Source organism: Leptonotus elevatus, chromosome 10 (genome assembly GCF_054856555.1).
Source record: "Leptonotus elevatus isolate MCC_2025b chromosome 10, RoL_Lele_1.0, whole genome shotgun sequence".
Classification (NCBI taxonomy): Eukaryota; Metazoa; Chordata; class Actinopteri; order Syngnathiformes; family Syngnathidae; genus Leptonotus; species Leptonotus elevatus.
The window spans coordinates 2,758,126-2,775,770 of NC_141248.1; the positions used below are offsets into that span (position 1 = coordinate 2,758,126).

Consider the following 17,645-nt stretch of genomic DNA (forward strand, 5'->3'; position numbering starts at 1 on the left):
TTAAGGGGTCAATACAATTTCAAAGTGATAAATATACGCACAACTAGGAAAAGTTTTTGTCTGTCAATTTGTGGTGTGAAGCTGTGGAACAGTATAAGTGAGGATTTAAAATAATTTCCAAACATCAATAATTTCAAAAGAAGGTAAAAAAATATGTTGCTTATGGAATGTGCTGAGAAGGGAGGATAAATACTTAGTGTATGCACATTGTGGAGAACAGTTGGGTGTGGCGTGTGTGGGCAAATGTGTATAGTATGAATTGACTTTTGCACGTGACGTCACAGCCCTCATGGGAACGCCCCCTACGGGACGCTGGACGGCAAAAGAGCCACTTGCCTGTATTGTAACCATTGAATCTCGTACAGCGTAAAGTCCTTTATCTAATCGATTATCTTATAAAATGGTCATATCTTGCTGTGTGGTCGGTTGTACAGACAGACAAAGGAGTAAACCAAATGTTGATTTTTATCGCAGCGATAATTTTTTGCGATATTGGTAGATAAATGTTGTAATTAGTAGATAAATGTTCATACATTTTACGAGTAAACGTACACTAACAAAGATTGTGACAGGTGTCGAATTGCGTGTTTCAAATCACATTAATGAGCCAGATAGTTAGTGTCCACCCCAAATGCATGAACACACAGCTTAGTTTTAAAATGCACCTTCTTCAAAACTATTAAGTGCATTTGACTGTTTAATAATGGGGGATTTCGTCTTTGTGCTTGGAGTTTTTCACTCTGGAGCCGGCGTCATATTCATGAAATTATTGTATAGCTTGCCACGACAATAGTCATTTGTTTCATGCTAGTAAACATAGTAACATAACATCATCAAAGTGTAAAAATAAGTCAGCGGACTGTGTAAAAAAAAGTCAGTTAGCATGATAAACAAGTTTTACCTTTGCATTACAAGGTATATTGTCCCCCGGTGTGAGCGTAGCATCTCGTCCCAGAGACTCAGCCAGCGACAAGCTTTTGAAACAGCCCCGGTGTAAGGAGAAGAGACAGCATTGACTACATAATGATATAGGTCATGCGCTGTGAATTCCGGCAAAGTCGGCGATTTGATTAACTTGGTCAAAACAGCAGGCAATAGAAGATAAGGGGCTGTTTTCAAACTAGCGATCTCCAAATTAAGTAAATATCGCGCTCTATGTACTAAATGTGCAACTTTGACTGACAGGCGAATTTCGGTTGAAGTAGTAGATTCCATGGCTCTATGGGCAATAATAACTTTTAATTTGTAAAATAGCAGGCTAAGTAGTGAATGGGGTTAGGAGACATTTGGACACAGCCCTAGTCCATCCTAGTCTATCTTGCTCTACTATGCTACTCTACTCTATCCTACTCTGCTACTCTATGAGTACAAGAGTACAGTAGCCTATTTATCTTTTTGTTGTTCCTCAGTGACCAACTGGACCCACCAAGTGAGAAATAGACTGCGGCTGGATCATGTGCACTGGATGACACCTTTGATGGCGGTCTCAGCTCTATTCTTCCTCTGTTTTGGCCTGCTGCTTGCTGTACTCTCATACTGGAGGTAGGTAACTCCAACACTTGGTAACTACATTCATATTAGTGATATCAAAACCCGAGAGGAACGAAGGACGTTTGCTTGTTGCACTTGTAAGCCTACACATTGTGTATTTGGTGAGTGTTCAAAAGGAGAACAATTTAATCGGAATCTGCACACACAAAAAATGTTGGGTTGTTTTGCTAATACAGTTGCTAACCCTAGGGTTCTGAGCAGATTGGGTTGATGATTGAATTTGGGCGGGCTGTAGAGCTAAAATCGGTCGCCATCTTGGGGTTTGGTGTACTGAAGTTGAAATAAATTTAGTGTAACATTCTTAGAAAATGTTGGTGGCATATGGATGGTTCAGGGTTCAAATCCTGGTCAGGGTAAATAGAATCATCCAGTTGGGGAAGACCCTTTAAGCCGCCAATTCTCAGCCACTCCCGGTCCCATGTTTAAGTAAAAGTGTGTGAATTACATTTAGGAAGTGTAGCCGGTGTAAAAAAAAAAGTGCTAATGGTAGCGACTCACTGTGGCAACCCCTAAGAGGGGTAAGTTACTTCTCCTTCTTCTCCTTGGAAATTATTGGTAATAAAGATGTGTGTTATTTTTAATCACAGCCGAACTGACAACCTGGTAACCCATTTCTTGGCAGGTTTAACTGATCAGTATGGGTAGTTTTTGTGTCTTTGATCAAGATCTTGCCCAAACATGGGTCAAATCCTCAACCCATTGTGCTAGGTACAAATAATCTAGCATTGACGAGGTCCCTTTTGGACCCAGTGCTGGGTTATCTGTTTTACTCGATTTGAATTATTAACCCAGCAATTGTGTATTAATTAGTGATGTGACGTTTACAAGTCTTTTGAATGGCTCTTCACTGTGAACGATGGGAATTGAGTCTTTGTAGAGCCATGTCATTAAAACATAAAATATTTTAAGTTTATTAGAAGACAAGACGATGTTTTTTCAGTGTTTATTCTTCTAGAACAGTGGTTCTCAAATGGAGGTACGTGTACCCCTGGGGGTACGTGAAGGCACTCCAGGGGGTACGTGAGATTTTAAAATATATTTTAAAAGTATATGCAAATATTTCAGAAAAATATACGTTCAAAAAATTAATTTTGTATTTAGTAGGCTATTCAATTTCAAGATCCTAAAAACCCAGCATCTCCCCCATACCAGAATGGCTTGCTTAAAAACTTTGTTTAAAATTCAGTTGTTTCTTTTTGAGAACAGAGCTTTACTATGATCCCAAAGGAGGACACTGTGCATAAATCTTTATTTATAATTACATTTTATTATATCTTTCTTTTTTTAGTTATATATTTTATTTCCTAATAGTTCAAGAGACCACATAAATACAAATAGAGTTCCAACGTTTAATAAATCAGACAATGATGGCACAGCACTTGGTTTTAAGTATTCTTTTTTTCAATCAGAAATGCTTTGAGTTGGATTGGGGGTACTTGGCTGAAAAAAATATTCCACGATTTCAATGGTACATCACTGAAAAAAGGTTGAGAACCACTGTTATACAAGACCATATTTATTGTCCCACCACTTATATACTTGAAGTATGACATGAATTGCCATGTATCACGAGTCCCAATGTTGATTTTATATGTAAAACATTGATGTTTTAAAATAATGCTAAAAATCCTAAAAGTGCCCATCTTTGGGAACAGCTCTTTTAAGTGAGCTCCTTCCTTTAAAAAGTCCTAAGTCCCATCACGAGTACGTATTTCTGAGCTCGTCTGTCACTCGCAAATCACCAACTCGATGAGGCAGCTTTGAAAGAAAGCTGTACCGTGCTTGCCACACCGTAATAAAAAGATTCATGCTAAACTTGTCGATTAAAATAGCAACATGTTGGAATGTTACTATGCTGACAGTATTTGAAGCTGTCCACACACTATTTGAGCGAGGCCTCTCACTCATGTACGAAGGAACAGATTTGCTTCTATTCTAATCAATCCAGCTGTCTGCACAGGTCATGTATCAACTTATATTTCACTCACGCTTAACCGTGACCTCAAGCTTATTTTTAGGCTTCAAGTCTTCTTTCCTCAGTTTTCCCTGATAATGCACTGATTGAGCATTCATTTGCAGCACTGCTTTAACTATACGTTATCCATGTTATTAACAAATTTAAAAAAAAAAAGTTGAAAAATAATGTATTAAACATTCTTGGCAGACTTGTCAAATGCTGAAGCAACGTCTTCATTTGCAGACTTGCATGAAACAGTACATTACCTTTTGGAAGTTGGGCAATTAATTGTATAAAAATATATTTCAGGTGGTTTCAGGTAAACTACATCTACAAATAATAAAATAAATAAAATATAACAATAAACAAATAATAGAATGCATCTTCTAAGTTATATTCATTTTATTTAGAACAAGCAATTAAAGCGAATGTAGCTTCTGGAATAAAAATCACAATCTCAGGATTTGTGAGATGTGTATATTTCTACCTCAAGCTCATGTTTTTAAAACTTGTGCAACAGTAACCCGCAACAACAGTGGGATCCCATTGATTTACATAACATCTTCCTAATTGATTTATCATATGGCTAGAAGCACACCTTCATGAACGAATCTGTTACAGTATTGCTCAGTATTGCAACACAAAGGTTGACACTGGTGACCAGCAGTTGACCACTGATGTATGAATGTGACACATTGGAAAGTGCTTTGAGCAGCATATGATGTAGAATGCACTATAGTTCTATATTTCTGTGGGAGAGTTGTATATCCTTTAGTTTACTTATTGTATCACTAAATTACTTTAATCCAATTTAATTATTTCAATTTAGGACAACCAATAACTGTGGATTTGCCTTACCTTCATACACTGAACAAAACAAAACACTTTTTTTTTGCTCCCATTTTTCATGAGCTAGACTCAAAGACCTAAAACTACATACACGAAAGGACTTTCCCCCAAATTTTGTTAACAAATCTGTCTAAATCTATAGTCAAGTTTTCAATCCAAATGTTTCGAAATTTGTAAGCACATTTTTTGAAAATATGCAAAACGGACATGTGACTTATGCCCGTTTGTATCCGTTCTTCTTTTGCGAATAGTGAGAGGTGACTGTGCCGCGCGATTATGTCATATAAGTGCATCTCTCTGTCTCTCGTTTTTTTAGGACGGAAGCTAGCTAACAACATAGCTTGACATGAGTCGGACATTTAAAAGACAAAAAACGAGCTTAAAATAAAATAAAAAAAGACAAAACAACACTATTTAAACACAAATGTATTTACCCATGGTAGAAGTCCCAGAAATAATGTCCAAAAAGTATATCTATGGGACGACAGGCAAGAATGGCTATTGTTTACCAGTAGCGCACTATATACACAGTTGTTATTGCGTGAACTCAACTGTCCAGCGTGAATTCCGGGGAATCTTGTGGTTTCACGGGTGCAGATTTCCCGACACGTACAGCTCTCTCAAACACACTCAGTCTGAATTGCAGTCCGTACAGATGCTGTACAGAAACCGCTCCGCAGTGAGTGTGAATTAATCGCTCTCGAGCCAACAACATGTTTATCACTCTGTTGCCACGCGCATACGGGGCTGCGAGCCGCCTGCTGTGTGAAGTGAGGGGGGAGGAGGACGGAAGAAGAGTTCTTGCAATTGCCCTGAGTCTCGTCTCTCAGGCCAGGCAGGCTGCATAGCATGAACTGCGGATGATCAGATTTTTGATCGGGAATGAAAGGCTTTGATCAAATATTCCGATCCCGTACTTTTTCATGAATATCGGATGATCATGATCGGTGCCCGATCGATCGGAGCATCCCTAAAATATATTGTGACAAATTACTTAATTTTCTTCCCCTTAATCCACTGTTTAAATTTTTTTCAGTCGTGTTACTGAAACTGTTTTTATAACTGTTTTTATATGTTCCCCTTGTCCAGAGAATTTTGTTTGGTTATTTAATCTTTATTTATCCAAGTAGGACAACTAAGAACATATTCTCATTTGCATTGCCAATCTGACATCAGAGAAGCAAATCCGAGGTACAAAAATAACAAATGAACCCCCGAAAATCCACGTATAATTGATGCTCTTCAAAATACATTTGAATAAAATGTTTATTTAAATGCCCCCAAATTCTGCACACTAAAAAAGATAAAGTTTCAATTATGTTCTCCGCCATCCATCCATCCATCCATCCATCCATCCATCCATCTTTTACCGCTTATCAGAGGTCGGGTCGCAGGGGCAGCAGCTTTAGGAGGGATGCTCAGACTTCCCTCTCCTCAGCCACTTCAACCAGCTCCTCCGGCGAGATCCCAAGGCTTTCCCAGGCCAGCCGAGAGACATAGTCTCTCCAGCGTGTCCTGGGTCATCCCCGGGGCCTCCCGACGGGGGAACATGCCCGGAACATCTCTCCAGGGAGGCGTCCAGGAGGCATCCGCACCAGATGCCCGAGCCACCTCAGCTGACTCTTCTCAATGCGGAGGAGTAGCGGCTCGACCCTGAGTCCCTCCCTGATGACCGAGCTTCTCACCCCTATCTCTAAGGGAGAGCCCGGACACCCTGCGGAGGAAACTCATTTTGGCCGCTTGTATCCGGGATCTTGTTCTTTTGGTCACAACCCACAGCTCGTGACCATAGGGGAGGGTAGGAACGTAGATAGATTGGTAACCAACACAACGGACCGATACAGAGTCCGCATCATTGCAGACACAGCACCAATCCGCCTGTTGTTCTCCCGCTCCATCCTGCCCTCACTCGTGAACAAGACCCCAAGATACTTGAACTCCTCCACTTGGGGAAGGATCTCATCCCCGACCCGGAGAGAGCATGCCACACTTTTCCGACTGAGCATCATGGTCTCGGATTTGGAGGTGCTGATCTTCATCCTAACCGCTTCACACTGGGCTGAGAACCGCTCCAGTAAGAGTTAGAGATCACGGCTTGATGAAGCCAACAGCACCACGCCATGTGCAAAAAGCAGAGATGCAATGTTCTCCGCCAAAAACATCAAATTAAAAATAAGTGAATATTGGCAACAACAAAATAAACAACAACAAAAAACAATGAAGTTGATTACATTGCACATTCAATATCTTGTCTTTGTCGTTGAATATAGATTGCAAAAGGATTTGCAAAGCAGTGTACTGTATTCTGGATTTTTATTTTGGGGATTTTATTTATTTATTTATTTATTTATTTATTTATTTATTTATTTATTACCAAGCAACTTCATTGGAATTTGGGTTTAATACTTTAATTTGAAGAAAACTAACAATTTTCACGAGATGTTTGGGGGGCCCCCGGAAACCCCAATGCTATAGGCAATTATTTATGCTGACTCAATGATAAATCCACTCATGAGGAATGGTTGTCTTGTTTTTGGGTTAAGCCTTGCGATTGACTGTTAAATAGTACAGTCATACAGTAGGTCAGCATTTTTTGTGACCCTGAAGAGGACAAGTGGTTTAAAAAAAAATGCATGTACAAAGACAGTATCAAAATCAATTTAATCGGCAAGTGATTGTCTTTCTATCAAGAATTCTATCAATTGTGTGTCTTTTATTACCAAAATCAAATCATAGCCAAACATTTAATCAATACTAAGTCTGTGTTTATGTTATTAAACTTTGTGCCCCCGCCACACTCACACACACGCACACATCCGATATCCCCCCAGCATTAACCTTAACCTAGATAATCACCATCACCACCATCCATCTTAAACCAACATACTGACATTAAATCAAGCCTGGCAGCAGGTAGTAGGGGGTGGGGCGAGTCTAGTTAATCCTATTGCTAAGCAAAGCTCTGGATTTCTTTACTGACCCAACCCTTGCTCAGTCTTTTTCACCCATAACATATACTGTGGTAATGATGCATTCACGTGTATAATGTTGTTATTAGTATTAGTATTAGTATTAGTATTAGTATTAGTATTAGTATTATTATTATTATTATTATTATTATGAAAGTATGGAAATGTTGCTATTTTAGGGAACACTTTGTGTGACAATGTTAGATTTTATTCACCATTTAAGAGGTAACACACACTCATACCGTATTTACCATAATTGGACTTGGTAACAATGGGGTGGGTAGTCAATTCAATATCATTGATTACTTGCAAAGTTGCAAGCAATGGTTGATTGTGGGAATGCTGACAGTTTTTGCATAATTTAACATTTAATATAAACTTTTTTCCCATTAATTTTTAATGGGACAGACATTGAAAGTTTTTATGTGCAAAAACTCCTACATTTTACATCTGTTTTACACCATTCAAATTTCAACTTGCTTCAAAAAGTTACGCCTACCAGGGAATATATCGTCTGATTCAACATCACTTACAGTTTTCGCACAATTTAACGTTAAATATATAAAAATACAACTTTCCACCATTCATTTTCTCTCAGTTCTGATACTGCTCAGTGGCGCAGTTGGTAAGGTGCATTGTCCAGTAACTAGGAGGTTGCGGGTTTGAATCCCACCTCCGACTGTACTTTGCAAATATACCCATTGCCATTATGCTAAGTGATATAAATGTATACCAACTGACTATCATATCAGGAAATGTATTATAATGTCACTGAAATGATTAACCCCTTATCATTAGGGCAATTTGAAGCTGTTCTTGAACCATTTGGAGTATTTTTATTTTTTATTTTTTCAAGATAACAGAATTTTTTGCCACTGGTGGGATGTCCGCACAATAAGGGGTTAAATGCTCATGCTAGCTTTCAGCATCAAATTACACTTTTCAATATTAGCTCGCTGGTAAAACATCTGCCTGGCTTTGCCCAGGCATGTGGATGTGTGGGTTCAAACCCCGCTTGGAAAACTTTTTTTTCCTTCAATTTCAGAAATAGTCATTATACAACAAGTTAACATAAATTTCAGTAAATGTCATTTGACTTAAACTTTAAAAAAAATAAAAAAATGTTAATCCATATTTTCAGCTTTTCATTACACTCGATTACTCAATGCATACATTGTCACAGCCAGTTCCCTATCTACAATAGTGCAGTCGTTAAAGCAAATGAGTGGCATGTGGAAAATCAGGGTTTGATTCCTGCTTGGAATACATTTTAGCATTCAGCTATTCAGCATTACCACGCAATTTCTCCAGAAATTGCACTTTTCCAAGTTACTAATCATCTTGAATGAATTGAATGATTGAACCATCCAATTTGCAGTTGGATGCAAATTAGCAGACGCTGCACAAGAAGAGCTTACAGATGACACCTCTCTGGATGTTGGTTTCACTCCAATATGTTTGGACCTTTTTTTTTAAGCAATCCTTTATGTTTGGGCATTTGTCACATGTGTCCTGAATGCATTATGATACCAGCGCCTCAAACCAGGAAGTGGCTTGGGCTTGCCTTGGTTCAGAACCTGCCCTTCATGCCTTGTTAGGAAAGCTCCACTCCCCCCTCCCCCCTCCCCCCTCCTCCTCGGTCTGTCTCCCTCTGTGCACTGGCCACAGTGTTTAATTCATGTTAGGAGCAGCATGCTGCAGCCCGTCTGCTCCCTTCTGCTTGTTTCTCACGATGAACGCGTTTTGCTCTCTGCTCTGTATCAAATACAGGTAGGAGGGTTCTGAACACACATATTCCGGTACGGCTGTTGTTATTTAGGGAAGTTGTTGCAGATTTGGACGCACATACGCACACAAGCTGACTTGCAAATAGCATGTTGAGTAACACGACCCATGCTTGAACGCGTGCACACTTTCAACGGGAATGACGAGTGCTTTGAAAAGCAACTAAGTACTATATTTAAGTTTACAACTTCACAAAGGCAGGTTGGTGTATTCTTCAATCAACAATCAACAAACACACAAGTACTATAAGTGCTTCATGGATTTACAGATGTCACCTAATTAAATTTTAAACGCCAACATTTTGTTTGATTCTTATTGTACTCTACTCAAATATTGCATAGTTATTATTTTATTGATAGATACGCAAAACTCACCTGTTGTTTTATTGTCACACAGAAACAGAAAACAATGTTGGCTGTCACAGCTCATATAGTAATGTCACCATGATATTTAATTGAAGATGTTTGCCCTGGCATGTCCTGTGGTTATTGGTCAATTGTACTAACAGCCACAAGGTTAATTATCCAGCACGTTTACCACTAAAAATATAAAAAAATATATTTCTATCTGTTTCCGTTTTGCAGCAATTAGCATTAGAGTATAGCTAAGTTTCATCATTATTCACAAAACAATTTTAAACTGTGGGGGAAACAGCTTTGTTTCAACATGGCCCTGGTTGATCTATTTCGCTTTTGCAGTTGAGAGGCTGCATCAAAGCCTTCTGTATGGTCTAGCATAAAAAATAAAACGTATAAATGCGTCTTTAGGACTTTAGGATTTTAAACATTTAAAATAGAACGTATTTAGATGTTTTTTGGGAGCAAATTAGTTAAAGTGAAACAATTTAATTCAATTTGATTCAGTGGCATTGTGATTTAATTGGATATGGGACGGCTCAGTTCCAGAGGGTATGATGCAATGATTTTCTTGTTGTCATTTTACCTTGTGCATTTACTTGTCAGTGAGGCTGACAACATGATAGCCAAAACATACATACATACATACATACTTACATTTTACAACATATGCTGCTCAGATTAGATGTACATTTTCTTTACGCGCCCCTCAAATGCAGTTTTGTTTGTCAACACTAGGTTAGTTAGCCTATCAATAGATGTTCAATAACATGGTTTAAGTAGCTGCTGCATTATTGTATTTTCTTGAAGTTCTCAAAATAAAGCTCTGTTCTAATAAAAATAATAATAATCAAATTAATTGGTTTCATTATTAATATACAGTTTAAGCCCTTTGAGAAACTGAAAAAGTTCCCATACATTTAAGAGTTCGAGAAATTAAAAAAATTTAAAATGGAGAATTTCATACGATGTCATGAATAAATAAATAAATAAATACAATAAACAAATAAATAATGCTACGTTGTGATGTGAAATATGGCCGTATTTAATGCTATAGTCTAGACTGCAACCAGTGCGAGAAACGAACAGATGTAGTATGAGGTAGGAAATAAAATGAAAAAACAGCAGAGCTAAAGATATATATACATATATATAAAATTGTCTGGTGGACATTTCTTTTGGCTGGTAACTTTGGAAAAAGATACCAGCTACATTGGTTGGTGATCAAAAAAGATAATTTAGAACCCTGAATAAGAAATTTAACTTTCACATGACACTGTTGTTGTTTCTTTGAGCATGCTACGAATGGTTAGTTTACATACCACTTAAGAATGATAGGGTAATAGAACGGCCATTAATGGCTTGAATTGGCGGTCACCGATCACACTTTTTTTTTTTTTTTACGAATATAGGCTTATCATGATAGTAGCCAATGAATCGGGACACCCCTACTATAAACAAACATACGCAGCAGTGCTGAGTTTGTGTTGCCAGCTGAGCAATGCCACTAGTTTGACACCAAGTATCAACAACTAATTGTCATTCTTAATTTTTTATCCCCAAATCCATAGCCCAAAGTCCTTATGAATGAGTGACTAACGCTTTATAAGAATTTACTTGAAAGACAAACGTTAAATGAATCAGAAAATATATGTTATCCGAATATTTTTTAGCCTTTTGCTATGACTTCATTTGCAATCTCTACGATTGCCAACGCATTTTGTGTTACAGCACAGCAGTTAGTAAATCTCACACACAATTTAAATGTGACGAAAATAATTATCTTAAAAGTCTTGGTCTCTTTCCTAGGCGTGGTTTCCAGACAACACATCTTTATGTGGAGGACAGCAGTTCACCCAGGATGGTGGCGAATGAAACAGCCCCCGTCACCTCCATCCCAGGTAATAATCAGCGTGGTACTTCTCACCTACTCTAGAACTCATAACTATTTTAATTGCTGACTAGTTATTGACTATTTATTGCATGATGAGTTTAGTGATTTTTCTTTTGCTAAGAAAATTTACTTTAAATGTGTACATTCACATATTTTACTGCTCATTAGGTTACCTACAAGACAAAAGATAAATAAAGATGTATGTGAATACCCATTAGAGTCAATATGCTACTATAGGGAAAATAAATAAATAAATTCACAAAAGACAGGCGAAATGGTACCGATGAACAAAACTAACTTTTTTGGTGATATGTAAATGCCATACTCAGCCTTGTATAAAGTACCAGAAAGTGGTACTTGAGTAAGAGTACAAGTATCTTTATAGAAAATAATTTTGTTATGGAAATAGTCAGTCACCTTGTAGAATATTACTATATTAAGGAACTATTTTGCCAGGATGGGCAATTTTTCACAATTTTTTTTTTTATGCATTTCCAATCGGAATAATGAAACCAGTTTGCAAGTTTTAATTTGATAAATTTGTTTTGGAAAAAGCAGTAAATACTGAAGCTAAATATAGGGAAATCTATTTCCTTTGCATTATGTACATAAGCCCCAGCCCCCCCCCTCCCCCAACCACCACCTCCCCTATCTCTTCCTATGGGGGTCAGCAGAGGAACCAGACACAAATTGTTCATTCAAAGTCATTGTACATACATCGCTTATGTCATAAAATGTCAATCAATCTACTTATGCACACTTAAACCTCTGAAAATATCGCAAGTCTCTCCATGGCTCACTTAGAAGAGAATGAGGAATTGAGCAGTTAATTTTTAGTTTCTCTACTCATGTAGGTGTAGTGCCGAGGGGAGATGAATTGCCGAGGCAAGCTGAAAGTAATACTGCACATGCGCTCAGCGGCAGTCTGTTGAGGTTGTCGAGGCATGCTAACTGAATGAAATTAATTAAATGAACTGAAGTATTTTATTCACACTCAAAAAGATTTTAACTATGTCATACAATTGTCAAATATTGGATAAATAAAGATAAACACACTTGGTAAGTCTTTTAAGAAACACATCCTAACTCGATGCAACAGCCTGTCGAGAGGAGCTGATGGTAACTGACCATGCACATCCGTAGATAACTATAATTTATTTTAATCCAAAAAGTATGGGTCATCATAAGTCCTGTTTGAAGATGTGTAAATGCTCACACATATTAAGAAAAAATACATCTACAGAAAGAAATGATGCATTAATACAAGATAATTGATCATTGGCAATCAAATCAAGCCTTAGCTCTCTGAGTCGTAATCCAAATAGTCATGAGGTGTCAAGATTCCCACGCCTAATCATCAGTTATTTTATGATTATTAGGCTGAACATGAAATTTAATGTCCGTACCAAGGTCCTTCTTGTTGAGGGTTAGAACAGGTCAACTGAAGGATGTACTGTGGTGTATTATATATTAAAGCAAGAGAGCAGATTGTATCATTGGATCCAAATGTCTCTTAATACGCTGCAGCCTGCTGTGTTTACTAAGAATAGACAACGTGAGAGAGAATATGCATGCATAATATTGTTAATATTTGATGAAAACTAAACTGACATTGGCTCTGGGACGAAGTGAGAGATTTTTTTACTGTTATTTACAGTGGATATAAAAAGTCTACTCAATTAATGTTCAAATGGCAAGTTTTTGTGCTCTAAAAAGATGAGACCAAGATAAATGTTTTCACAATTTTTTCCACCATTAATGTGATCTTTAACCTGTACAACTCATCCATCCATCCGTCAATCGATTTTCTTACGCTTATCTGGGGTCAGGTCGCGGGGGCAATAGCTTTAGCGGAGAAGCCCAGACTCCTCTCGCCACCTCATCCAGTTCTTCCAGCCTTCCCTGGCATTCCCAAGGTATTTATTCCCTGGCCAGCTGGGTGGCATAGTCTGTCCAGAGTCTCCAGCGTGGGACATGCCCAGAACACCTCACCAGGTGGCATCGCTTTTTTTTGAGCCTCTCCTGGATAACTGAGCTTACCCAATCTCTAAGGGACAACCCGGACACCCTACGGAGAAAACTAATTTCAGCCGCTTGTGTCCGGGTTCTGGTTCTTTTGGTCATGACCAACAGCTCGTGACCATAGGTGTGGGTAGGAACATAGATGGACCAGTAAATTGAAAGCTTTGCCTTAGGGATCAGGTTCTTCTTCACCACGACAGACGATACAGATTCTGCATCACTGCAAATGCTGCACCAGTCCACCTGTTGAACTACCGCTTTATCCTAAAACCCAAGATACTTAGACAGGGCACTCTATCCTTTTGTGACTGAGGGCCATGGTCTGAGATTTGGAGGTGCTGATTTTAATCTTAACCGCTTCATACTTGGCTATGAACCGCTCCACTGAGAGTTGGAGATTGATGAAGCCAACTGTATCACGGCATCTGCAAAAAGCAGGGATAGAATACTGAGGCCACCAAGTCGGAACCCCTCAACACCTTAGCTGTACCAAGACATTCTGCCCATAACGTTTATGAACAGAATCGGTGACAAAGAACACCCTTGGTGGAGTCCAACTCTCACTTGAAACAAAACCAGCTTACTACCAGGAATGAGGACCAAACTCTCTGTGGTACAGGGACCAAACAGCCTGACAGACACGGTCAAATGACTCAACTCAATGCATCCTTGAAGACTCTGGTGAGGGTATAGAGGTGTGAACACAGTTCCCTGGAAGGATAAAAAGAACACATCTCCTGAATCTGATTCTCGACTTCCCAACAGACCCTACTCTCCAGCACCCCTGAATAGACCTTTCCAGTGAGGCTCAAAATAGGGACCGGCACACGGGTCTGCCAATCCAGAGACATCATTTCTGTATCTTAAATTGGGTCAATTAATTATTAAGTTTAATAGTTTTATCAAGATAACAGACGATAACCTCTGTAAATCGGTCATTAAAATAAGGCTGCTACACTACACTAGTTTTTGAGTGAGTTCTTTTTCCAGCTTCGAGGTGAATATAAATTATTAAACACACAGTACACAGTCAGGTTAGGATTATGTGCACATTTATTTTCTAATCTACATGGGAACTAAAGAAGCAAAACTACTGTGATAGGAAATACTAACAAGAAAGAACGAAAAAGATTAAAATAAACAAACATGAGAAAAATCAGCTAAAGAGGAACGGTTTTAAATGAGGTGATGAAATTTCTCAAATCAGGCAAACATAGGACCAAAAGTAAACCTAAGCACTCAACCCAATTAGAAGCACCAATTTGTACAGTCTGGTTAATGTCTACAAATTGCACTTATAGCTGGTCTGGTTTTTGTTCTGAGATACTGTATGTAGATGTTTACCCGGATTGGAGGTTCGCTGGCAGGCCAGTTGAAGAAGAGATGAAAAACAAAGTTTTTCAAAGCTGGTAGAGAGTTCGTCGAGCAGTTGGGGTTTGCAATCTTTCAGAGTCTGGTCTGCTGGCTTCAGAGGGGCCCTTTTTGTCCGGCTTCGGAGCATGCCTGGGAGGCCTGCAGCCTGGCAGATAACAACAGCGTTGTTAATGCAGAGTCCGTCACAATGTGGCGGCAGGGCCGCGGGGACCGTGAGTTCAGCAAAGAAAAAACAGGAAAAGAGAAAAACTGAAGTGATGATCTTAGCATTCCCACCATTAGAAAGGGGCGAAAAATTTGGTGGGAAGGAACTGGTACAGAGCTACCGCTTGTAGACAGAGACTAAAGGCAAGAAGCACAAAGAGAAGAGAGCGAGATGGGGGTTGAGTCCTGGGTTTTATCCTATTGCTGGCACCCCACCAGGAGGTTCTGTCTCGCATGTCAGGTTTCACAAAGAGGCTGGTGGGAAATTACCTGCTTAGGGAGAATTTAGTGAAGAATGATCAAAATGGTCCTATCTTTGACAAGATTCTGAGGTCAAGATTTAATCAATTCCAACACAGACAATATCAACAGAATGTAACCCAAAGCTTACAAAAAGTTAAGTGGGGGAATTGCCTACATACATGGAACACATTCACAGTTTTTCATAGTATCAACATTTCAGATTGGCAAACGCATAACATTTTATAGTTCATTTTTCTGTTGCAAAATAAGACACCTCCCTCCCTTTTCAGTATCAAGCACCTACGGATTGGAATTTGTTTTACAAAAGACAATTCAACTTCCAGATCTCATGACTTTGTCTCAGTTTGATGCCATTTGAAAGGACATGGAAATTAAGTCATTAACCTGTTGCTGTTTTTAATTTATTGTTTTAACTGTACATAATGTTGTGTTGTGTTGCACCTCTTGGCCAGGACTCCCTCGAAAAAGAGATCTACGGATCTCAATGGGATTTTCCTGGTTAAATACAATTATTTTTTTTAAATGTCGTTAATAAAATAAAAAGGAAATGCATTAAAAATGGGCTCCAGCACCACCGCGACCCTTGTGAAGAATAAGCGGTTCAGGAAATGGATGGATGGATGCATAAAAAAAAGACAGCTGAAACTGTATTTTGCGTTTATAAAACTAACTAAATTATAACAGAAATTTCCTTTGTTTTTGTCTTTGTAATTTTAATATAATGCATGTACTTTCAGGGTTCATTTTCAATGTACTTATTCCGGTATAGCTGTACATCCATACAAAAGCAGGAAGGTCAAATTGGTCATTTCTGAATTGGAGTTTACTTTATTAGTGACTTTTTTATTTATTAATCTTGCACTCGACAAACACTCTATATGTAAATGATAAAAATAAAACAAATATAAAACAAAAAGACAAACATCATAACAAACTTGCTCTAAAAACTAAAACTAACTGGAGTTTAAAAAAAACTAAATGTTTATTAACTATAATGAAATATCCAAAACTATTAAAACTCTGGCTTGTTACTCAAGAAATTAGAGGTTTTGTGGCATATTCAATCTAAAGTGAAACCTAAACTTCATCTTTAACTATGCTTGCCTTTATAAACTGTAACAACATACTCTGATAACTTAAACACCAATCCAGTTTCAAAATTATGTTAAACATACTTGTCAAAAAAAAATAAAAATAAAATAAATTTCTTCTAAAAGAGCTCAATATTGTTCATTCGGTCATCATCATTGCTCTTTTTTTTTTTTTTTTGTATGTGGGTGAGAATGTATGTGCGTGTGTGCGTGCGAGTGTGTGTGTATTCGCTAGTTCACCAAAAACCTATTAAAAAAAATCCCATACCGTTCACCTAAACCGAACACCGCCGTCAGGAGACCCGAGGAAGGACCAAAGAAAAGAAAGGAAAGTGAAATCCAGCACCGACCAGACACCACCCACCGGGCCACCAACCAGAGTTCTTCACCAACCCCAGAAACATCTAAATTCCAACAAATCCAAAAAATCAGGGAGACCTCAAGAGACCAAAGGAGAGACTGAGGAAGGGAAGGAAGGACAAACGAAGCAGAGTGAGCTCCACAGACACCAGCCTCCACCGATTCAATGACCTGAGGAAGAAGCAGATTGTGTCTGAGTTTCGATAGATGCTGGTGTGGTGGATCTGGCATGCATGAAAATCTCCACCAAAGAGGGGAGCCGTCGACCCCTGCCAGGACAGAGCAAGCGCAACACCTCAGGGCCCCCCAGGCCGCGGCAGCGCCAAAGGACGCCCCCCGGGCCCCGCCAGGGCCACCGGCCGGAGAGCAAACCCAGGAGCAGGTGCGCCACCCACCCCAACACGGCCCGCGCCCCCAACCCAACGCAGCAGGACGGGGCACTGCAGGCCCGCCAGGCACCCCACCGGTCCACAGCCCCCCCCCCCCCACCCCACCCCCCCAAATCAAAATATCAAAAATAATTTAAAGGGTTAAATAGTTCTGTAAGGTTCAACAGTTTATTGCTGATAATGCCAAAGAATATTTCTTTCACCACAACAAAGTATGCCGTCAAATCAGAAATGACCTTTTTGTGCCAGTTGGAAATATTCCATGTTCTGCTCATGGTTGTACTATTATTTTTAAGGTGGTTTAACTCTGGTCTCATTCGTCCACTTCAGATGACATAAAAGTCCTTCAAGTGAAGCACTTCGTCAAGCATGTCTTGGAACTCTCCTCAAATAACTTGCATGGATACTCACAGGATTTTGAGGTAAGTTGTCAAGTTTTTTTCTGCTAGTAAGTACTAACCCCAGATAAAATAAGATTGGTGGGTTAGAGCAAAATCAAGTGGCCATGTTCCTTGTTAACCATGCCTATTCTAGATACCAGAAGCTGTTGGCCTGGCAGATACTGTACAGTAATTTCTGG

At 38.9% G+C, this 17,645-nt stretch overlaps 1 protein-coding gene across 2 annotated transcripts in view; it reads left to right on the forward strand.

Moving 5' to 3' along the window:
• Positions 1–17,645, forward strand: part of LOC147166742 (receptor-type tyrosine-protein phosphatase gamma-like) — a 385,386-nt gene that overhangs the window by 337,650 nt on the left and 30,091 nt on the right. For both annotated transcript variants that reach the window (XM_086086609.1, XM_086086610.1), the window contains exons 13-15: positions 1,410–1,542; positions 11,277–11,368; positions 17,396–17,487. In XM_086086609.1, the coding sequence (XP_085942735.1) occupies positions 1,410–1,542; positions 11,277–11,368; positions 17,396–17,487 (317 nt within the window). The remainder of the gene's footprint in view (positions 1–1,409; positions 1,543–11,276; positions 11,369–17,395; positions 17,488–17,645) is intronic.